Genomic DNA, 24,393 nt, shown 5'->3' with positions numbered 1-24,393 from the left:
TAGAAAAACGCTTTGGATGGACATACACTTTAATTGTTATGTTTATTTGGATTACACCTTAAAAAATTCCCATGATGGGAGTAAGAGCCTACTCACACCTGTCCACTATGGTCCATGTGTTACTGCACAGTCAAGTTCATTTTAATGGACTGCCAATGTACCAGAGTGGCCACAAAAACCAACAAGTAGCATTTTTTTTACACAAGCCACCGTGTTTTGTTTTGCAGTCCAATGCATGTCAGAGGTGCATTGCCTTAGAACAGTCTTTCTCAACCAGGATGCCGTGTCAAGCTAGGGTGCCTTCTTCACTCTGCTTTCTCATCCTTATTAGCACCGCAGCAGTACTAATTTGCTTCTTGTGCTGATTCTACTTCTCCCAATCTGAGCTCTGTTGTACTTTAGAATAAAGGAGGCTGGTGCTAAAACTTTGTCTCTGTGTAGGAGCTTCCTGCAATAAAGACCGGTCACTGCTGCTCTCTCTCCTTGTGCAGGTTGACTGGTCTTGTATCCGCCCCCTCATGTAGTTTTCTGCAGGCAACTTGTAGCAGGTGAGGTCTGTTGGCTATGTACTGCCCAGTGATGATGTCACTTCTGCTTTTACATACTGATATCTGGGTTTGCAAATGCATTTGGTGTGCATAAAGTGAATTTAAATTCTTTCTGGCTATTGGGAAATATATATTTAAGGTATAATTGAGGAATATATTTAAGTGAAAGTGTTTGTGCCTGGAGTTCAGCTTTAAAGTTGAACTATAGCCAGGTTTGCTGTCCTCTGGATACCTATCAGCAATTAGAGGAAGTAGCTCTTTTACAGAAAGGAAGCCATGTTTTAGGTTTCCTGATTAAGCCTAATGACCTTCTTTAGTGAAAATGTCTCTTTTCTATAATTGGAACTCACTATATAAATAACCTTTAGATTCTGCTAGTGCGTTCCATAACTTCACCTGTAGGTAGGGCCTGTTGAGGAATGCATATTTTCAGTTTTTCGAATGAGTATTGTTCTGAGGATTAGTTTTCACACCTCAGATGACTGTCCACATTTGAATGGGGTGACACCTGTTTCCACAATCCCGGCAGTGAATGGATCATGGTGTATAGGTGTCACTACACAATATGATCAGCTCAGAAACCTGTCCATATATGGCAATGGAATTCAGGGTGACATCATCAGTTTATAGCAACCGGAAGGCTGGAGAGGAGAACTGAGACAAGGGCATTCATTTATGACAGGTCATAGTCTCATACAGTAAACTTTGAGCCAATATTCTCACCCTTCCTCTAAAAGATAACTAACCGTAAATTGTATGACAATGCTGTAATTACTAGAAAGAAGCGGTAAGAATCCATAGTGATAAAAATAATATTGAGATATCTCTTCGATCAGCTATGGATCACTATTATATTCCCAGAGAAAACAGAACGATCAACTTCAGGAGACAAGTGAAATCAATCAAACTAATCAGAAAGCGTTCTCAGTTTACCTTCAGGGCCCATTCACACCATGTCAAGATCATCTCCAGACCAGATTGTTTCCGGACCCAAAATGCATCCTAATGTATCCTATGCTATCTCTGGCCTCTGTTCACACCAGCGCAGTCCGTTCCAGACCAGACCAGACCAGAAAAATACTGCTTGTCCTATTTTGTCTGGTCTGGAATGCACTGTAAAAATGCAGCAAAAACGCAATGCACTGCGTTCCAGATCTGGTCTGGAAAATGGTGTGAACCTGCCCTTACCTGAGCTCCTTGCAACCAAAATCCAGAGAGCACCTCACAGGTTCACTGGAGCTGTACTTCCTAACTCATGTGTTATGCAGCTTCTTCTTTCTCATTTTCTGTATCACTAATTACATTCCGTATTCCAAGGCAGGTTTCAATCTATTTGGGGCCAGTGAGAGACTTTTTAGTCTCTCTGAATGTGAGAGCAGCAAGTAGTCTACAGTTGGTGTAGACTACGTGGAATAACTCTGGTACTCTGTAATTGGTGGTGCACAACAATTCATGGATGGACAACTAAGACTGTGCTGCCTGTATACATCCAATATGTAAGACCAGCCAAAATGTTTTGGATAGAGTGGGAAAAAGTTTTTAATTCTCCAGTTTAGGGATTTACTCTCGCTTTCTGTACTTGTTTTGCCACTCAGGAAGTGAGGGACATTCTCCAAAAGCAATGCTGACATTACTATCTGTCTCTGCTGTAGTTTTTTAGTTTTTTGTCCGGTGGAACTATTAGCAGCATGACAGGAAGTGAGGGCTAATCTCTGTAATGGAGCCATTAACTCATGAACATTTGTCCCCCCCCCCCCCCCCCACACTCTACCCTAACTAGAAAAACGCTTTGGATGGACATACACTTTAATTGTTATGTTTATTTGGATTACACCTTAAAAAATTCCCATGATGGGAGTAAGAGCCTACTCACACCTGTCCACTATGGTCCATGTGTTACTGCACAGTCAAGTTCATTTTAATGGACTGCCAATGTACCAGAGTGGCCACAAAAACCAACAAGTAGCATTTTTTTTACACAAGCCACCGTGTTTTGTTTTGCAGTCCAATGCATGTCAGAGGTGCATTGCCTTAGAACAGTCTTTCTCAACCAGGATGCCGTGTCAAGCTAGGGTGCCTTCTGGTTTCCTCAGGGGTGTCTGAAATGTTTGGCCAGCACCATGGCAACGTATGACGCTAATCCCAGGAAGGGTGCAATGGACAGGTATACATGAGCCCTAAATGTTTTGGTGGAATTGGGTACATAATTTTCATGCATGAATGTCTCTCTAATTAGATATCTGTTGACCTATAGCCAATCTCAGATATCCAGGGTTAGGTGAAGCTATTACTCTTGATTCACACTTCAGCACAGCCTTTCTCAACCTGGGTGCCATAGCCTCCTCAGCGGTGCCTCAACATTTTGTGATGGTAGGACTCTGATATAGAGGGTGGACTGAAGACTCTGATGTGAAGGGGAGCCCCTAATTTGAAAGGGAGAACTCTGATGATGTTAAAAGGAGAGACTGAGATATGAAAGGGGTGCTCTGATATAAAGGGGGACTGCTGTAAAAGCGGTGATTCTGATCTGAAAGTGGGGACTTTGATGTGAAGAGGGGAACCCCACCTTTTGGTGTTTTTCACGCCCCCCCCCCCTAAAATCCTTTAGACTGGGGTGCCTCAAGATTTTGCATACTTTCAAAGAATGCCGTGACTGGAAAAAAAAGAAAAAAAGTTGAGAAATACTGCTTTAGAGTTCTATTGCGGTGTGTTAATGTGTGTTAAGTCGCATGTTAAATGCAGCTCACTTTATGAATGGGCTGCCTGCGCACCACAACTAAGCACATGACCATTATTTAGCAACACAACTCAAGGTATGTGTATCGTGGTGTGCTGTGTCATGAGTTGCACTTAAAGAAGAACTATTGGGAGAGCAAAATGTACTCTTCCCAATAGTTTGATCCGGCATGTGACACTGCAGTTGTCACACGTCGGTTCTATAGCTTGAGAAATGATCGATCACATAGCGGTTGTCGCTCGGCTCACGACTGTCAGTTACTCCCCACAGGGATTCCCCTCTCTCTGTTCCTCCAGCGCTTAATGGAGGGACAGACATGGGAGGGGGTGGGCACAGCTGGCCTTGGCTCTTGAGAGGCAGAGCCAGTTGTCGATCAAGCAGTGGGGTAGATCCTGACAATATTGTCGGCATCTTTCCCAGCTGTGGCGTGACTCTGCGCTGTCAGCTTGAATGGGCAGTAGCCAGCCATATGCTGAGTTTGGGTCATGGAAGGACATTAGTAATTGTGCTCCTGTGACCCAAATGAGAACTAAAGACAAAAAAAAAGTTTAGCTTTAGTTCTCTTTTAAGCACTCTTCAAGTTTTCCTTCAGCCATTGTTGTTGTTACTAAGCAGTGATGTGTGGAGCCTTGATGTGAAGCCAGTTTGCCTGAGTTTGCCCCAAGCCTGGACAAAACTGTGACTGACCCCCTCCCCCCACTTACTGGACCATTCAGCTGCTGCAGAAACTAGGAATGCCCCTATCTCGACAAGCCCTATTTTTTGCGTTTGCAGTGGAACGGAACGCTTGCAAAGTTTTGCCAGGCGTCCGATCGCCCTGCGGGCGGGGGTGTGTGGAAGCGGTGCCATTGAATACAATGCACCGCAATCTCACCCTCCCGCCCCAAAACGCGGGGGGAAGTTTCTCAGCGATCGCAGTGCATTCCAGCAGCTACCGCTCTGGAACGCACACGCTTTCGGTGTGAACAAAGCCTTAATGTACTCCTGTGACCCAAAAGAGGAGTATAGCCATAAAAAGGTTTGGCTATAGTTCTCTTTTAACTTTTACAGAGTGTTGGAGTGCCATTCATGATTTAATTTACTGCACGTTGCCACAACACACAATTGTGAATGGGTCTTATATAATGGGTCTTCTATGTGCATGTGTAAAGTGCAGAAATCCATAGCAGCCAAATGGAATTCATCATCAGTGAACTGACTGTAGCAAACCGATTGGTTGTTGTAGTCTACTGCACTTTGCTTTGCAAACTGCTTTCTTAAATGTGCCGGTTTATGGGCATTATTGGAGATTCAGACAAGAGCATATTCTTCATGGCTTCACAATGCATTGCGTTATGTTGTTTTCCTAAAGTTGTCCAGTAACTTTAAAGCATGGAATTGCAGATTCCTTAACAATCAGTAAAATGTATTTCCACAGCAGTCACAACTACAGGGCTAAGAATAGGATTTTTCTCAGTACCATGAGACTGCCTCTCCCTACAAACCAAGCTCAGCTAATGTGTGCATGAATGCCTTTCAATGTGTGGAGGTCACAGTGTGTCAATACAGCAAAAGAGCACATTATGAAAGCTATTTCACACACACCTGTTTATCTGGAGTTTATATGCTGTGCAATGCAGTGATTCTGAAGCCCACATAGCACACTTAAAGGAGGTCTAAAAGAGTCCTTAAAGGAGAATTATGAGGTGAGTGATTTTCACTCAGCCTCATAATCTGAGCTGACCTGTGACAATGAAACTGTCACAGGTCGGCTCAGTAGATCGGGAAGTGAGCGAACACATACCGGCGCTCGCTCACTTCTCGATCTATCCCTGCAGAGAGCCGTGACTGTCACTCACAGCTCCCTGCAGGGATTTCCCCTCCCCTGTCCGATCCGCCATCGCTGACTGGCGGAACGTATGGGTGGAGGGGGCGGGTACAGCTGGCTCTGCCTCTGGATAGGCAGAGCCAGCTGTCACGCAGCTGGGTGGATCCAGACAGAATTGTCGGGATCCGTTCCGGCTGCGGCGTCTCAGTATACAGCGAGCTGTATCACGCGGTATAGTGAGCTTTGGGTGACGGGAGGACGCTAGTTTGTGTCCTCCCGTTACCCCTAGGAGAACTATGGGGAAAAGCCCTAGCCCCATAGTTCTCCTTTAAGTGACAGCATATAGTATCCTGGTATAACATCAGCAGTGTAATAGGAATACACACTGGAGTTGTTTTTAATAATGCAACCAAAGCTTGCTTGAAAAAATTCCTTTTTTGTAACGAATGCTGCCTTCCATCTGCCCATCACTTTCATCAAATTCCTGCATTCTCAGTGTGCTTTACACCTCTTTCCCTGCTGCTTGATGTGATGCAATCTCCATTTCTCTAGACTGCATATCCCACCATGCATTGCTTCCAGCAAGCAATGATAATGTTACAGATGTTGAGTCGCAGCTCAACAGAAGGCAGGCTGAGTTTTGACAATGAACTAAATGGAATTGTGTCAGTGCATGGAGGAAGTGCATCCTATGGGCACCGTCAATAAGTACGTTTACAATCTTCAAGACAGAACAGAACTTATGGAAATTCAATATAGAAATACAGATTTATTTTTAGTTTTTGATCATAGATAACTTTTAAAATGTTTGTACCATCTGAAAGTCTAACTCTACCCCAAGGCTGACGGCTGATTCATGGGCTTCAAAATGCAATGCACGTTAATGCATGGGTAAATGTTTGTCGCGGTGAGTGCCATTCATTCCAAAAGGCACACCAATGCACATATATAGTTTAATAAAAGCCTCTACATTATAGCACACCACAGTGCACAGATGTAAATACTCTGTGTTATGATGCGTGTGTTGTCAAAAATGGTGCAGGCACATTTTTTGTGAATTGAGGTGCATTGAGAGCCCATTTAGAATAAACTGACTGCCATATTGCAATGTGTCTCAGCGCTTGAAAATGCATCCATTAACGCACACTGAAATATGGATAGACCCTCGAGAACTTCGAGAGCCACAACACCCTCTGCACTCAATGCATGGCAGCCCCAAACTCTGCACTGAAACTCTGGCTCATCCCCTACCACAAGGATGGGTAAACTCCAGCCCCTCCAGCTGTGGTGAAACTATAAATCCCATGAAGCATCGGTCTCTGGGAGTCGTGGCTGTGAGAAAATTGCAATGCCTCATGGGATTTGTAGTTCCACAATAGTTAGTGGACCGGCGTTTGCCCACCCGGCCCAACCATGCCCCTGAAAGCCCAAATTAAGTTCAGGCTTTCTTGGCACTGTCAGGAGGGTCTCACGATTGTTGCTAAATAATCAGTTTCTTCTTTTATTTTACATTACAAAATATAGAGATAAGTGTGTCACCTGTGTTCAAAAATCTATGGTACTGTTCACTATATCCACTGAATGAAACATGCGGTTCAACCAACAAATTGTCATTTTTGGAATGTTTGTTTCTTATTGAAACACTTGTACTGTGACGTTCATCTGTCAGTGGAATGTAATGCGAGTACACCAACACAGTGCACCTGCTACAGCAAAAATACCTGACCAACAAGTGCTTGATCACAATAATACATTGTAGTTGTTTGATTGTTATATATAATGTTGTAGTTCAATGGCCTATCAGTATGGTTGCAGAGGTAGCTTTTGTGCCTGTCCCTCACATGTCCAGTTGTGTTGACAATTCAAAAAAAATTGTCGTACCTGCCTATCCCGTCAATGGATGTGTCACTATTATTAGCTGTTACATGCTTCACAGCTTCTCAAATGTGTTACATTTTCATTTGTATATTTTAGAGAAATTATTATTAAAAAAATAAATAACGTTGGTGTGCTTAAAATATATCTTCCAGTTCTATGCACTAAACTAGTATGAAACATTCTGTCTTTAGAAATCCCTGTTTTAAGTGTGGTCACTATTGCTCTCTCTTTGAGTAGGTTGACTTGTATACACCCTCACCTGTAGTTTTCTACAGGCAGCCCAAAGTGGGTGGGGCCTGCTGGGACTCTCCCACAGCTATAACTACTCTCTTTTATAAAGTAATATCAGGGTTTTAAAAGGCATTTGGTGCACCCAATGTGAACTTGTATCCTTTGTGGCTTTTGAACAATATCAACATTTTTGTGCCAGTAGTTCAGCTATAAAGACCAGAAGATGAGGAAACCTACATAATTTTGCAGCAGGGCTAAGAGGTGTTTAGTTCCCCTGCTGCTGTTGATGTATTTAAATTACACATGAGAGACCCCTCAATTCTCAAGAGAATACCCCTCTTTCACATCAGTGTCTCCCCTCCACAGTACAAGCCCCATCTCACATCGAGAGCCCTCTTCACATGAAAACCCCTTTCCCTCCCTTTTGGCAGCTTGCGTACACAATGGAAATGCATGTTGTTGTGCAAACATTCTGAGGCGCCCCTGAAAAAGCTAGAAGGGTCCCCAGGGTGCCACAGAACCCTGGTTGGTCTAGTAGAACTGGCACAATACTGATAAGCTCATAACATACGTCTGCAGCTTGTGACGATTGAATAGAAGTATTTCTGCATTTCAATTTGGAAACCATCAATCCTCATTAGGTCTCCGATGGCAGATTTTACCAAAGGACTTTTATTACAGAAAACACAAAGAATGACGCCTGCTTGTGGCTGAATTCCTGACATTGTTAACATAGGCAAGGTTGTCCTGTTTCCAAGCCTCTTACTCGGAAACTTGATCTTCGATTGAAATGGCATTTCTCTTGTCTTATTAGAGAAAATTACCTTCTGCAGTTTAAGCTGAACAACATTGAGAGTGCCAGTAAAGTTTTTTTTGCAGAACATACCATGAATTACAGGACAAGAGTGCTGGAATTCTGAAACAGTAGGGTTCATAATTGAATGTGTCTGAAAGAACAGCTTGTATCGCTCATGTCAGTGAGCTTTTCCCATCTGGTATTAAACCCGTTCTTGAAACATAAAAGAGAGAAGCTGATTGCTTGCTAAGGGCCCCAATGCAGAAAGTTCTTTTAGGTGCTTTTGGTCACGTGGCCAGACACATGTAGCCCCTATGGACTGTTGTATTGTCCACTATATTTATATTTCTGAACGGGGTACTTGGAGCACAAACTGTCACAATAGCTGGGAAAACGTATAAAATGTGTAAAACATTGTGGAACTGATCCCTAAGTAGCCAATCACAGATTCACACTTTCTTGTGTTAGTTCAAACGTCACCAGATTGGTTGAAGTGTCAAGTAGCAAAGCTTGCAATAAATTTATTTGCCAAAGTCTCTGGATTCACAGAGCATTTTGATGTGCATTTTCTTTTTTTACTGAAGGTAACCTTTGCTTTTGCATTATTTGTGACGGGTTTGACTTTGATGAAACAGCCTATTAGTAAGTAATTTGTGGTCTCTGCAGCTCTCCTTCCTTTAACAAGGCATTAGTCTTTTCCAAAGCAGGAGGTTGTATCCTGGTAAATACAGACACCCCACATTCAAACACAAGGGACTAACCCCAACCAAAACAGACCAGGCAATTTTAATGGTGTCCTGGGGCAAGGGGAGACAATGCCTTACAGGCAGCTTCTATATGCATTAATCAGCCTGCTTAAACACATTAGCACTGATGAGGAAAGGAAGCAGCTCTTCTTAGTAGCCATGTCTGCACCTTAAACAATCCAACTTAAAAGATGCATGCACATAATTAATCAAATTTTTGCTTATTTACACGCATCCTTTGTTTACCAGGGTATGTACATAAACTCATTCTGTTGGGTAGAATGTTCATTTATTCTAGCCACTAGAATTAATTTACAGGTGTACGAGTATGAATTATGCCAGTAAGCTCCTATCCTAATGCAGGTTTGAAATGTTTTTATGGCCCTGAATGCTGCTTTAAATTACAAAAAAAGCCACAATATCCATGGACACATTGGTTGAAACAGTTCTGTTTTCAGTGGCATAAAATGAAAAATGCCTCTGAAAAGCCAATTGTTTTCCCTGTGTATGCTTGTGACCTTATTAATAGTGATGTGCAGGAGCTTGGTGTGAACCTAGTTTGCTGAATTCACCCAAACCCATGCAAAACTGTGACTGACACCCCCTTCCCTACCGGCCTCAGTTGTGCCAGGGGCATTTCATATGCCCTTGTGACATGCAGCTATGGGGTGGGCAATGTGCCTGCCGCAACTGCTTGGGCCGGGAGGGGTGTGTGTCATTTACAGTTTTGCAGAGGGTTAGGCAAACTCAGGCAAACTGGGATCACACCAGGGCCCTGCACATCACTGCTTAGTAACATCAGCAGCTGCTGAAGGTAAGCTTGTGCCTACTCATATACCCAAAAGAGAACTAAAGCAAAACCTTTTTTATGCTTTTAGTCCTTTTTTGGGTCAAAGGAGTATATTTACTTCCTGTGACCCAAAGTCAGCATCTAGTGGGCTACTGCCCGCTTTTTGCTGACAGTGCAGAGTGCAGTTGCAGCTGGGAAAGGTCCCAACAATATTGTCAGTAGGGTTGCACAGATACCAAGTACAGTACTCGGTACGAGTACATGTACCGATACTTTTGAGCTCCAAGACTACACTAGAGAAAAATTCAAAAATTAGGAGGCAGCTGTCATTTGTAAGGAGCACACGGAGCTCCTGGGATTTGTACATCTCTGTTTTAATGTACGATTTTGTTTTTATAAATATAAATAAAGGGATGCACAGATACCAGTTTTGCTAGTACGAGTACTGGTACTTGCCGAGTACTTACAAGTACAAGTACTGATACATTTTTGTTTATTGTCATGTGACAGTTTTTCTAAAACAATACAGACTAATGATTTCAGGACAGTGGGGGAGTGCCAGAGCCAGGCCCCAGCTGCAACCGCTGCAACCCTGGTAGTTCTCATGAAAATGCCAAGTATCTGCACTGGTACTCGAAAAGTATCTGTGCAACTCTAATTGTCAGGATTCACCCACTGCCTGACTGGCAGCCAGAGCCAACTGTGCCCACCCCCTCCCCTGTCTGTCCCTCCAGTGAGCACAGGAGGAACAGATAGGGGAGGGGGTAGTCCCTGCAGGGAGGCCTGAATGACAGTTCGTGATAGCTCAGCTCTCGATCCTATAGAGCCGGCATGTTACAGCTGCAGGCTCACACAGCTCTCAGTATTGGGAAGAGTACATTTTACTCTACCAATGTCTCTTTTAAAATTGAGGTATGTCTTCACTGGACTCGCCCTTCCGCCAATTGCTCTGGTGGAAATAGGTAGTTAGTGAAGAAACTATTGTTTCTAAGTGATGGGGGGTTTAGAAGCTCCCTTTTCTTTGTGGGAGCATGGATAGTTTGCGTGAAACAGACTATAAATGACAGTGCTAATGAATGGTTTATATTTTACTAGGTTGCCTAGTACTTTCTGTAGCAGAGATGATTTAATTCATATTTACCTTTTACAAAATAGTAGGTTATGTTACTGCAGAAAATGCAGCGTTACCTAGTGTCATTTGTGCACAAGGGCTGAGGACAGTACAGCAGTGTTTTAGCTTAGCCATGGGAGAAACAACTAATCATTGAAATAGTGCTACCAAGTGCTCATTAACTTTAGTTCAAATCTATATAAGAATTAACAAGCCACAGGTTTCCATCAAGCCAGCTGTTGGGTCCTTTGGGAATGTCTTTAATGAAGTAAAACAATAGAATATATTTTTCTATGGTTTCCTGACATTTAACTAATATGTTGTTCTTTACACTGCCTGCACTTACGTCATGTCCTCGTTTCCCCTCCATGAGGCTGCTATGGCACACGGTATGGTCTGTGGGCAACTTCGTGACTGTGAACTCATTTTTCCATTTCCTAATGCCAAGCTTTCCAGGCAGTCAAAGAGGAATCAGGGACCACTAGGGCTTACGTGAACTTCACACACATAGGTCATTGTTATATGAGGGAACACGTACTTCCTTTTCATGGGGAGACTGAGCTAGATTTTCCAGCAGATTTCAATTTTTTTTCCATAGTCTGTATCTTACTTTCGTTACTTCTGTAGCACAGTTGGCATGCACTTATAAACTTTACTGTATCTGCAATATTCCTTCCTGTGTAAAGTAATATTAATTACTGGTACAGATCTTCAAAGTGACACTAAACTCAGGAGTTAAATCTTAAAACTGCACTAATATACCCTAAATAAAATGTAGCTTATTTGTGTATTAATCAGCTGTAGATCCTCCAATCATCTCTGAATTGGTGCTGACACTGTCCTTCCTTCTGGAGGGTAGCTACTTTTTCCCTCATGGTCCCTGTGTGTGTTGTAAAGTAGCCACCACTCCAAGCTCGCTCTTGTGATGGACTACACATTTAGTTTACTAATTTGTATTGAAGTTATAATCCATCATGCGAGCAAGCCTGGAGCGGTGGCTACTTTACAACACACACACACACAAAATCCAATACAAGTACAGTCTGTGTATAGCCTGTGTAGGTCATCATCAGTAGTTTTGCTCTGGTTTAACTAAGCCATGCTGGTCAAAGCTGTGGTTATCACTGCCCATGTGCACATAACCTAAATACTATTAAAAGTTACCCTTTAATTTCCAATCTGCAGCCAATGATTTTGATTCCCATAATTGTCTGTATAGAATTCAGATATTTCTTTAAAGCACAGATGCCTGTGCTTAGAATTTCCCATAATATTTACCACCTCTTATTCACTACCTTGGCATTTGTGCAAAGGACCTGAGCTCATATCACAGGCATTCGTCTTATAAAATATGGCAATCTCCATTGTTATCTGGCAGTGCAGTAACTTGGTAATGAAGCAAGTCTTTTAAAGTTCAGCAATCCTGTCTGGAGATATTTAATGGACTGGGTGCTCAGCCTCTAAAGAGATAATTATCTTGCTAATACCTACGAGAAGGCTTGGGCATATACATAATGAAGAATAAGCATGTGTACATGCAACCTTCTGCTTGGTACTCATTTTGACAAACTGAGTTTCAAAGTAAACTAATGTGTATAATACCCTTGTAAGCAAAGAAGTTTGAATTTGGCAGTATATGGCGATCTTGACTTTAAAATGTTCTGAAATCTAATTTCTTATATCTGTTTTGTTAGGAACCTGACCGGCTTCCAAGATGTCATCTCGAAACTCCTATAGAGATGATGCAGAGCGCTACCTTTTCGTGGATCGAAACCCTATGAGCATGACAGCAACACAAGCTGACTGGACAGCAAAGAAGCTAGTGTGGGTGCCCTCTGAAAAACATGGGTTTGAAGCAGCTAGCCTCAAGGAAGAGCGAGGTGATGAAGTAGTGCTGGAGCTGGCTGAGAATGGTAAAAAAGTGGTTATCAACAAGGATGACATTCAGAAAATGAATCCACCAAAGTTCACCAAGGTCGAGGATATGGCAGAGTTGACCTGTTTAAATGAAGCATCTGTCCTTCACAATCTCAAGGACCGGTATTATTCTGGGCTCATCTATGTGAGTAATATCCAACTGCAAAAAATGTTTTTACTTTTTTTTTTTTTTTTATTAAAGCTGAACCTCAGTCACAATACCATTAGCCTTGATTATTTAGATTGCAGCATAATTGACACAAAAAACAGCTTCACCGATCAAAAAAGTTTATTTTTCTCGCTAGCAAGGACCCTCTATCCGGTGGTAGGGACTAATCACTGTTACCTGCTGTCTGTGAGCAGGGTGACAAGTCCCTTATTGTCCACTCTGTAGTTCTAGCAAAGGAGCGGTAATATCAGGCAAGTCCAGGTGCGGAAGCTGGTGCAATGCATACAAGGTATCCCTGCCCAGGACCTCACTCTTACATAACACCCCACCCACCTCTTTGCCCGTGGACATTATTCCAGTTCCAACTACTTCTGTGCCGAGGACATTATTCTAGTTCCAATTGCAAGCTTAGTTTTTAAAATTCCCAGAATTCAGCTTGAAAGGAGAACTATTAAGTAAAACGTACTCTTCCCAATAGTTTGAGACAGTGTGTGAAACTACAGTTGTCACATGCCGGCCCTATAGCTGCAGAACTAAGCGATCACATACCACTGATCACTCAGCTCAGATCTGCTCCCTGCAGAGAGCAGCGATTGTCAGAGATTCCTCCCTCCCATCTCTGTTCTTCTGTGCTCACTGGAGGGACAGACAGGGGAGGGGGCTGGCTCTGGCCAAACTAAAGCCAAAAAAAAAGGCCATCGTTCTCTTTTAAAGTGAAAGAGTCACATTAATATTTCATAGTCCACTTCCTGTATCTGATTTACTCAGTTCTTGGCAATCGAGCTTTAGAGCCTTTGACAATTAAGACTAAAAGCAAATGCGAACAGAGAGGCACATACATGTTAGTGTTACTCTTCTTCGAAAGATGCAGATGTTTTATATTTAAAAGGGGATTAATGAATTAAAGAAGTAAAGGAAATTCCTCTTTGACCGTAAATGTAAAACTTAAACTGCTTTATTTTATTTAAAGTGGTAATAGTTTTCAGACACTTTTAATTTGCTGCGGTGTGTTAGTGCAGTCAGTAAGTTTAAAAAAAGGTCTTTTTTGTTCTACTTTGAAGAAAAGCAAGCTTCATTTATTCCTTAGAAAGGTAGCAGTGAGGATATTTTGGGATTTGTTAGCTGTTTTTTTGGCCAAATTGTGAGACTTTTACAGGTTTGGCTGATGATCAGGATTTCAGCAGAGCAGGCTAATCATTGAGATAATAGAGATAATGGTATTGTCTGAAGGTCACACATTCGGATATATGCAAATGTTTGGATACACTGGTGTATGTTCTAAAAATGATTCATTTCAGGCATTTATATAGTGCGACAATATACATGCTTTACATTCAAATCAGTCCCTGCCCTCATGGAGCTTACAATTTAAGGTCTCTATCTCACATGCATACACATAATAGGCCAGTTTAGACAGGAGAGAATGAACTCCTTGGAGTTTGGGAAGAAACCAGAGGGAGAACATGCAAATTCCATGCATATAGTATCCTGGTCCAAATTCAAACCAAATACAGATGAGATTTCCCAGGAAGGCACTGGTGATGTAGCCTTCCCAGGATGCATCTGTGAAACCAGGCCTACATCACCGCCTGCCGCACTGAAACAGAAAGTGGAAGAACAACAATTGTGAGTAAAAGCAAAATATGTTTAATGAATGTAAGATGATTTCATATTAGCATGTAAAGCTGCATACTGATATGAATTTTAGTGAAATGGATTGAATGTCCACTTTAACAGACTGGAAAAAAAAACATGCATAAAATGTGGCAGATGCTACAGTTTGACCACCCTGACAGTCTGTACTATGCAATATCCTATTTGGCAGGAATTCTTTTGGTTAGCTAATAGTCTTTGTATTCTTCACACTCTCCTGGCAAAACACTTCTAGTTCAGAAATGCTCTTAATTTGGAATTACAATTTGAGGAATATGATATACCCAATTTCCAGGCCAAATATTGTCATGGTGCTATAAGCATGCATTTTCCCAGAAGAACATAGGGCTTTAGCATGAATCCAGTTTCAGCCGATTCCCACTGAATCAAACCCAAACCCAAATTATTTCCCTCTGCTACCAGGAACAAATTGAGGATGCCTTGTGTAAAGTCCAAGTTGTGACTTGTGGCTTATATGGGTCTAAGGACTCTATCCCTGCCCCCATGTGAGTGCCCAAGCTGCCAATGCTAAAGCACCACCAATAACACATGGACAGAGTCAAATTTTCCCCATTTCCAGAAGTACTATCTATATTAGAGGTGCACCGAAATGAAAATGTTAAAACCGAAACGAAACTGAAATCGTTTTTTTTTCTAACTTTACATTTTTTTAAAAAATATTTTATTTTTAGTCAATCTTTATAAACTGTTTAATTTTTTAACATTTTATTTATTTGTATTAAATATTTTTATTTGTTTTACTTTACCTATAGGTGCTTCGGGGGAAATATTAGGGTTCTAAACAGACCCCTGATATTTTCCTTTTCAAATAGAAAAAGTGAATGAGAACACAGAGTCCTCCATCTCTTTTTCTGCAGCCCCTGTTATAAATTAATAGGAATCCTCTATACTGAGTGTTCCTGTTCATTTATGACGTGTATATAGTGTGTTTACTATAGCCACAATCATGATTGAACAGGAGGTGATGTAGATCACTTCCCATTCACTCATAATTGAGGATATAGTAAATATACTCTGTCCCTAATTATTTACAAACACTCACTGCTGTATGCTGAGTGTTTGTAATCGCTCTCCATCCTGACACGCTGTCACAGTGAGCGAGCGGTGCCGGGAGTAGAGCTTGATCTGACCGCTGACTCCTCTTCTGCACCGCTGGCTGGTCTCCTGTGGCAGCGCTGGCTGTCTCCGCCCACACAGCCGCTCTCCTCTGATCTGTGACAGGAGGCTGAGCAGGGAGGAGAGACGCTGGCCGCTCACAGCGCTGCCCTCCCGCAACGCTCGGCCACCTGTGACAGTTTCTTTCCTCCCTGCTGGGACACAGAGCAGCACCCAGCAGAGAGGAGAGAAAGTAGAGATGCACCGCTATACTGGCAGAAAAAGGACACTTTCGGCATTTTGCTAAAAGTGCAATTTTCGGCCGATATATCGGTGCATCCGTAATCTATATATTTCTCTTCACTCTCAGCGGCTGAACAGAGCTGTGGGAAGAAAAGGAAAGATAAGTAGGTGCTGCTTAGAAGGGCTGGCTGCTGTTCTCCTTTGTGTGGGCAAACCTTAGGTTCTCTTTATTTGCAATGTATACCTTATCTTGGTACCTGCATTTTTAGAGTATTTATTCCCAACTTTAAAGGAGAACTATGAGGCGAGTGCTTTTCACTCACCTCATAGTTCTAGCCGACCTGTGACAATGAGACTGTCACAGGTCGGCTCAGTAGATCGGGAGGTGAGCGAACACATACCGGGTTCGCTCACCTCTCGATCCTGTCACAGCTCTCTGCCGTGACAGGGGGAGGGGCTGGATTCCCCTCTCCCCGCTCCGATCAGCCAGCGCTGACTGGTGGAACGGACGGGGGAGGGGGCGGGTACAGCTGGCTCTGCCTCTAGATAGGCAGAGCCAGCTGTTCCTCTCCCCTCTGGATCCTGTCACAGCTCTCTGCCGTGACAGGGGGAGGGGCTGGATTCCCCTCTCCCCGCTCCGATCAGCCAGCGCTGACTGGTGGAACGGACGGGGGAGGGGGCGGGTACAGCTGGCTCTGCCTCTAGATAGGCAGAGCCAGCTGTCACTCACGCAGCTGGGCGGATCCCGTCGTCTAAGGCCCCGTTCACATATAGCGAATTGTCGCGCGATTTCCGCCGCGATATCGCGCATTTTTGCCGCGCGATATCGCGAGAAGTCGCTGGCCAATGCTATTCAATGGAGCTGTCTTAACTCCATGTCGCGCGTCGCGGTCGCAAGTCGCTTCTACCGGACCCTTTTTTCGGCGGATTTTGCGCGATTTTGCTTTTTTCTATGGAGCCCGAAGGAGAAGGTCGCGCTACCGTCGCTGGATCGTCGCTGGAACGTCGCCCCGAAAGTCGCGCTATCCCGGCCGCTGACAAGGTATGTCGCTATATGTGAACGGGGTCTAAGTCGGGATCCGCTGCGGCGTCTCAGTATACCGCGAGCTGTAGCTCGCGGTATACTGAGCTTAGGGTAACGGGAGGATGCTAGTTTGTGTCCTCCCGTTACCCTAAGGAGAACTATGGGGAAAAACACTGACCCCATAGTTCTCCTTTTAATGTTTATTTCAAAGGACATGGCAGAGGCTAATGTCATCGGAGCTGATGCTTCATTGATCCTCTCATTTCCTCTGCTTTCTACATTCCAGTACAAGGTTTGGTAGACCTGCTTTCTGGTGACCTCATGAAAGTATTGTCTCCCATAGACAGGTGGAAGCCAGCCCAGACTTGTACTTCAAGCAGGTGGATTAGCTTGCTGCTGTCTCTCTGATACTATGGAATGTAATGAGCTCTGAAAACAGGATCTCAAATAACACCTGCACTAAAACACCAGGACTGTGCTATGAGGCATGCACATTACTGCACATTCATGAGGTGTAGTTCTTAGGTCAAAATGAGATTTTATATGAAGGGATACATTTTATTTAAATTAAAATGAGAATCAATCTGCGTTAAGTGCTACAGTTGAGTATTGTCCATGATACTTTGTTTATTTGCAGTTACTTTTTAGGACAAGCTTTCAAGGCCTACCCCCTTCGTCTACGGTCCAAAAGGTAGTGATACTTAAAGGTTTAGCAAAATGTTAAACAGTTTGCTCAACATTTGTGTATCTGCACTGTGTGGACTATAGAAGATGAGCTAGGGACTGTTTTGTACTGCTGTGAGCAGACAGTCAGCTTTACGATGATTCTTTGCGGTGTCCACCCCTAATCGGTCGACTGAATGAGGCATTTAACACCTGAGTCTCTTGTGCTGTTTTAAACTGTTTTTGGAATCGCACATATTTATCTGGTTTCTGAAGGTCCCATCCAGGGTTACTGCTAGAACCAACAGTCACACCATATCCAGTGTGTTTAGGTGCTTTTTGCGCCTGGAACGCACTGGATCGCATGGATTAAGCTGGGCAGTGTTCTGGGGCGGGAGGGGCGTGTAGGTGCCATTCATGTCAATGGCACCTACAGACACCTTCCACCCACAGTGCGATCGCCCGCATCGGAACGTGAGGTACAAGAATGCCCTTTTATCCAGTGCAGTGCGATCTGAAAAATATAGTGCATGCAGCATTTTTTCAGATCGCACTGCACTGGAACGGAGGGCATTCCTGTACCTCGCGTTCCGGTGCAGGCGGGGGGGCATGTCTGCCTGGCTTGATCTATGTGATCCGGTGCGTTCTGGGCGCAAACAGCAGCGGAACACACTGGATATGGTGTGACTGGGCCCTTAGTGATGTCGGTTGCCGTAGAGCATATTTTTGGGCCTATTGACACTAATACATTGTGGTAATATGCTGTAAAACATAAATTTGACCATATTTTACTATGACAGGGTAACACACAAAACACATTGTGGTGCCCTGCAGTGCCATTCATTTTCAATGGCACTCAGGCAACAATGCACAACACGAACCACAATAGATTCATCTGTAAACTACAGATGAACCTGGGCTTGGTGCAAATCCAGTTCTCCTAAGTTTGCCTAAGCTCACTCAAAACTGTGACTACCACTCCACCTCCCCCCCCGGCCCAATTAGTGAAGGCAGTTGCAGCCGGAGCATTCCTTGCCCGTTTGTGACATATAGCTTTGTGGCACGAAATGTGCTTCCCTGCAACTCATTGGGGCTGATTTACGAAGCCCAACACGCACACGCGCAGGCTGCGTGCGCGTTTTAACCCGCAAAAATGCATTTACCAAGCGAACACGTACATCATGGCGCGGTTTCACGCAGGCATGGAGCGTTCTGATTGGGGGGGGAGCTAAGGCATTTTTGGGGGGTTCTTCATCTTGTGCAGAGTGTCAAAAATGTCATGTTTTTAATATATTATTAGCATGTACATGCCTGTATATGAGGTTGTTGCACATCCCTATTGAATCCTCGGCATTTTAACACGCCATGCGCGCGCGTTGGTAGTATTTATCAAGCATCTTTATAACCTGCATACGCTTCCGCGCCAAGCGTGCACGCGCAATCGGCGTGTTTTTGCATGGCGTGTTTGTGGCGTGTTTGTGAGGTTAGTAAATCAACCCCATTGGGTCAGAAGAAGAGCGTGCCAGTCACAGTTTTAAACGTGCTTGGGCGAACTCGGGTGAACTGAGTTTGCCCCCAGCCCAGGTTCATCACTAATGTGAACCATCTGTTCAATGTGGTGCCTAAATGCTTAATCTCCATTAAAATATGTCATACTGTTCATTTTGCACCACACCAGTCAGAATAGGCCCTCAGAGCGCATGAAGTTTTTTTCCCCATCATTTTTATATAGTGTACAACATACAGTTGTATACCTATTACAGTTCAATCTCAATCCAGTAATGACATTTCTTTATTTGGTGTCACAGTTTGTGTCCATTCCACTATGCAGTATGCCAGCTGCAGATTTCATACCAGAACCTACTAACCTTGTTCAGTCTTGTCTCACCTGTCACAAGCCATCAAGTAAGCTCTATTGTGAAGGTGCAGTGGAAAATGACAGTGCACAGGTAGTAACGGAGACAGGTGTGTTCTCTAGTATCAGATTCCTCTAACCTAGAATCCTGCTGAGCTATAGCAACCAAACAATTCTAGGAGTTGTCTGTAAACATCTTTAGTCAGTTGTGTGAAGGAGAGCAAGAATTACATTCAGAGATGCAGGGAATGTAGAAGAGTAAATAATTACTTTACAAAGTACATTTGGACTTTGACTTTTTTGTCTTTGTATTTTGGTTTTCAGTCATGCAAGCAATTAAATTGTTAATAATTTATACTTGCAAATATTGCAGATAATACAGAGTTTTTTTCTCTTAAAGTAAACCTGTAATGGAAGAAATGTGGAAAATGACATTGCTGACCGCTTTCTGAAAAATCTAGTTGTCTGGTTGTTGTGCTGACCCTCTGGCTTCCATTATTTTTGGACTATGACCTGTACTAGTATGCCTAGTATGCAGATCAAGAAAGTCATCAATGTGCAGCAAGATATCACCTTAGCAGGTTTTCTTCATCCACTAAGGGCTTGTTCACACCAGCAGCCACGCTCAACTGCACAGCTGCTGGTGTGCATGTGCTTGGACAGTCCCGACGCACTAGATCGAGCTGCATCGCACCGTTTTTTTTTTTTGTCAGAACTTTATTGAAATGTCATGTGACATTTCATTAAGTTCTATGGGCTCATCGCAGTGTGATGCGGTTTTACCGCATTTCACTGCTGTGCGCTTAACACTGCGGTACGCTTAAGTACTGCATGCCATGCTTTTTTTAAGAGTACATCACTGGATCGCAGTGGTGTGAACTGTCGCCACCCATGACAAGGCAGATTACACTGGTAAAAACGGGCAGCACAGCCCGAACACATATGGTGTGAACAAGCCCTGAGATATTTACACCAGTTGGCCAAATATTACTGACACATATGCTTTTTACTCCCATTTATTCCTATGGAGGACTGGAGTATGAATTCACAGCAGGCTTTGCTGAGAAGATTTTTACAAGCTGGTGTGCAGCTTTGTTGCCAATATTTTGTTGCAACGGGGACAACTAAGTAAGACTGGCGGGGGAATCGCAATATAAATGTCACTGTGCTAAAGTAGCATTTACTCTTTAAAGTCAGAACCTCTGATCTGGATGCTTGGTCTGCTCGACTGGCTTCAAGTATTGAAGCTGGAGGCTCAGTTTTAAAGCCAGATAGCTAGCATTTTCAGAAGGGGTGAGCAGTGGCAGGCTCTGTGTTTCTTCCATGACAGGTGTCCCTTAAAAGGTACACACCAGCCAAAACTGAAATTACGTTTGAAGGGTATACGGTGGCTAAAGCTTTATCATAGATAATGCATGTCTGCCGAGCAGGTCAAAGTAAGACGAGGGTATCGGGGATCCCTTTAGATGTGCATTCATCTTCCACAACTGGCTAATTGGAAAGGCATACAATATGATAAAGATGGACAAGACTTAGCTATGTTCATGCAAAAGCTGCCTTCCAGCAGTCTGCCCATAAATGCACAGAAATCGAAACATTTGTTTATTTCTCCTTTGGCAATTCGGACATTGAATCATGCCTATATGTGAAGCAGTTGCCTTCCTGCTCCTCACGAATGCTTGCAGTTACAATGCAGACACAGACAAACGAATGTAAACACATCAAGGGGGATTTATCACAACTGGAGCAGACAAAAACTGGAGCAGCTAGGCATGGCAACCAATCAGCTTCTCTCTTTCATATTCAAATCTTAACTGAACAAACTGAAGAGAGAAGCTGATTGGTTGCCCTGGGTAACTGCTCCAAATTTTGTCTGCTCCAGTTTTGATAAATTCCCTTCATCATGTTTACATTGTCCTGTGCCTGTGATGTCACCTGTCAAAGCACAGACAAAGGAGAGTTAAAGATGTATTTTCAAGGTTGCTTGGCATTCCCAGATGTTTCGATGGCTTTTTTCACTGGAAGCCTATATTTCAGCTTTCGGTAGATGTTGCAGAATTAACCATTTTACAGCTTCGCATATCTCTTTGCATGGATCACAACCTGAAATAAGTCATTTCAGGGAGGTGCCCTTCTCATTTCAGAGAGGTGACCTCCCCCCTGAAATGATGGCAGATAGCAAAGAAGCTAATGCTTCCTTTGCTATCTGCTGATTTTTTTTTTTAGTATTCTGACAGCTGCTGCCGTCAGAATAAAAAAAAAAAAAACCAGCATAGGAATGAAAAGCTAGATTGCTATTGGCTATTTCAATTTGCAATAGCTGATTGCAAGCTGGCTATTGCACCCGCCCTCTGCTGCTGTCAGTCAGTACACTGTTTCTCCCCCGGGTGTCCGGGAGCCTCTATCTAATAGTGGGAGACTCCTGGAACATCCGGGAGAGTTGAGATGTCTGACTTTGGGACTCCAGTGAAGTGGTCTCTGCACTGGGGTTTCCAAGTCTTCACATTTGCACCCATTATAAAGGGATTTCACTGTGAATTTGTTTATCACCTGCACTGGTCTTTTGATTAGTAGGAGTAATAGAAAATGTTAAAGTGATATTGAAGTGAAAAGGTTTTAAAGTTATAGTATTTCAATAAAAAATGGGATAAAATTCATTTCAGTACAGCGTTGCATGACTGAATAAACTTCAGTCAAAGTACCGCAGCGCTGAATACTGAAAAATGGCCTGGCCAGGAAGGGGGTCTAAACACCTGGTCTTGAAGTGGTTAATGTTTACAAGTTTAAGTTTCCTGCAGAACCAGCCCTGATATCCTGTTGTAGGGGGATCCTTTCCCCTGCAGGGTCCTATGAAGCCACCCTTCTGTGTGCTGGTAATCTGTATGTGTCTCCACAAAAACACAGGCACAGCAAGGCAAGCCACTCCCCTGCTCCCTCCTCCCCACTTCTCCTTCCTCTCTTCGCCAAGCTACTTGTTGGAGAGTAAATGGAGACTGCTCTGCCCCTTATTATTTTGGACTAGACAGGAAGATCAGAGAAGCAGAGCTGATAGAGCTGGAGTCTTTCTCCCTAAGCATTCTCCTCTTCTTCCCTTCAGTGGTCCTTACTGCTGCACAAAATGGCTTTCACACAGTGACATGTGAGCACCGTTCTGCACAGCAGTACTGTGAGCTGAGACCAGAGTGATGACAGACCGCCATGAGAGATCACAGGAAGTGGGTTAAAGAGACAGGAAGAGGTTGGTGTGGAGAGTCTGCAGCAGACAGCATTGGCCAGTATTGCAGTGCTTGCTGCTTGTTATTTTCAGATGTGCTGGGCAACTCATTTTTAATTTTGACTATACTGTTTAAATAGTTGTGATTTAAAAGTAATTACATTTACCTGTGTAATAAAAACCTGTATAAATGACTCAAACACTGTTGATTTAGAGAAAAGCTGAAAGCTACACAATTGAATCCCTTCTGTTGTATTGTTTCTTCAAATTACAATGTCTTTTATCACTTGCTGGTTACTGTGTTTCCATGCTTCAAACAAGCATACAAAATTAAGTGACAATTATATTTTCAGGTAAAGAGTCTTCTGGTTAGTAATATCTTTTAAATTACAAGATTCAGACTTTGATCTGTAGCCAAACCTGTTGGCTGCTCTCCAGGAGTTGACAAATGAAGGGTGTTTAAAGTCGACTAAAGACTTCGAATACATACATGGTCTCCATAAAAACATGTTGTGACAATGAAAAAGGCCAAAACTGTGATGAAACTTGAATCTTCCCTTACTTATTCATTGAGTGGGTAGAAACTTGTCAGCTTGGGAACCTGATTCAAATATAAGAGGGGGTGACTAACCACATTCAATTTGGATATAAAATTGCATATTCTCTACGTTAATGGGCATTTTCAGCTGGGATAACGGTACTACACCCCTAGTCAGGTCCAGCCTTAGGCCTTTAGGCACTCTGTGCAAGAAAGCTTTACAGTGCCCCTCAGTGACCACACCCCTCAGTAACCACACCTCTCGATGGTCACACCCATTTCTCATACCTACACCCTTTAAAGCCTCCCACTTTGTAAAGCCCCAAAGAAACAGATTGTAAAGTATGATAAAAAATAAAACTTTTAGTCAAAGGTATTAAACTTGTAGGCACAATGTAAGTATTCTTATTAAATAAAACAACAGCAGGCAAACAAGTGGTAAACATTACATGTCAAACTAAAATAGAGTCTATAAAAATATGTCAGAATAGCATGCAGACCCTTTTTTTTCAAGTAAGTGCATTTAGAAAAGGTAAAACAAAAAAACAGAACACAAAACCTAGACTACATATTAAATAGTGCATACCGTCTACTAAAACAAAGTGCATGGTGCTCACTGTGTAAAAGGGGATTTCTACTCTGGAGAGATCTCCAGGACAGTAGGTAAGGCCATATGTCTCCTACAGGACACAGTCCATAAAAAACTGACAGGGTTCATAACTCATACATTAAAACACATTTTGGACACAATATATAACACTAAGTTTACATACTAAGAGCTCAGAGCCTCAGGAATTCTTGTCTGAGAAGAGTGTGCCTATTGAGCCACGTGGCGCCATCCTTGTGCATGTTGTACAGCACTGAGAAGAGCAGTGATGATGGTAAAGTACTATAACCTATAATAAACCCTTTTAGTTTTCTCTAGTCTGATCATTGAAAGCTGTCATGTTTAGGTCTAGTGAGTAAGGTGGAGAGGGTCTTTAACATGCAGTGCGCACATGTCACTTCCATTGGGTACCAGATGACTGTCTTTATTGGAGGTTTCAGGTCCAATCATTTATTTTCCCTTTGCCTGGAGGAAATCCGGACACACCAGTGAGCACAAGACAATTACAAGAACTTAACAAAATGCTTGCCATAGCTGAAACTTCTTGCAATTGTTATAGTTATAATAGTTTAAATAGATCTCTTGAGGCAAACATTTGAAAAATGTGATAAATAAACCTTCCAGGCAAAAAAATGTTGTGACCCGTGAGCACATTTATAGCTTTAAAGGGACAGCAGAAAAACAGTCTTATGGTTCTCTTCTTTTATAGCAACAAAACCACCAAGGCGTAGAAGGAATGTATATCGGAAT

General features: G+C 43.0%; 1 protein-coding gene across 4 annotated transcripts in view; it reads left to right on the top strand.

Moving 5' to 3' along the window:
- LOC108789546 (myosin-10-like) overlaps positions 1–24,393 on the top strand; it is a 133,033-nt gene that overhangs the window by 22,070 nt on the left and 86,570 nt on the right. For all 4 annotated transcript variants that reach the window (XM_018559591.1, XM_018559589.1, XM_018559587.1 and 1 more), the window contains exon 2: positions 12,339–12,706. In XM_018559591.1, coding sequence (XP_018415093.1) covers positions 12,359–12,706 — 348 coding nt within the window. In that variant the 5' untranslated portion in view covers positions 12,339–12,358. The remainder of the gene's footprint in view (positions 1–12,338; positions 12,707–24,393) is intronic.

This window comes from Nanorana parkeri, unplaced genomic scaffold (genome assembly GCF_000935625.1).
Source record: "Nanorana parkeri isolate BGI_ZX_2015 unplaced genomic scaffold, ASM93562v1 scaffold405, whole genome shotgun sequence".
NCBI classification, from domain to species: domain Eukaryota; kingdom Metazoa; phylum Chordata; class Amphibia; order Anura; family Dicroglossidae; genus Nanorana; species Nanorana parkeri.
Note: the sequence above shows the minus strand (reverse complement) of the source record. Positions and strands in the feature narration are given on the sequence as shown.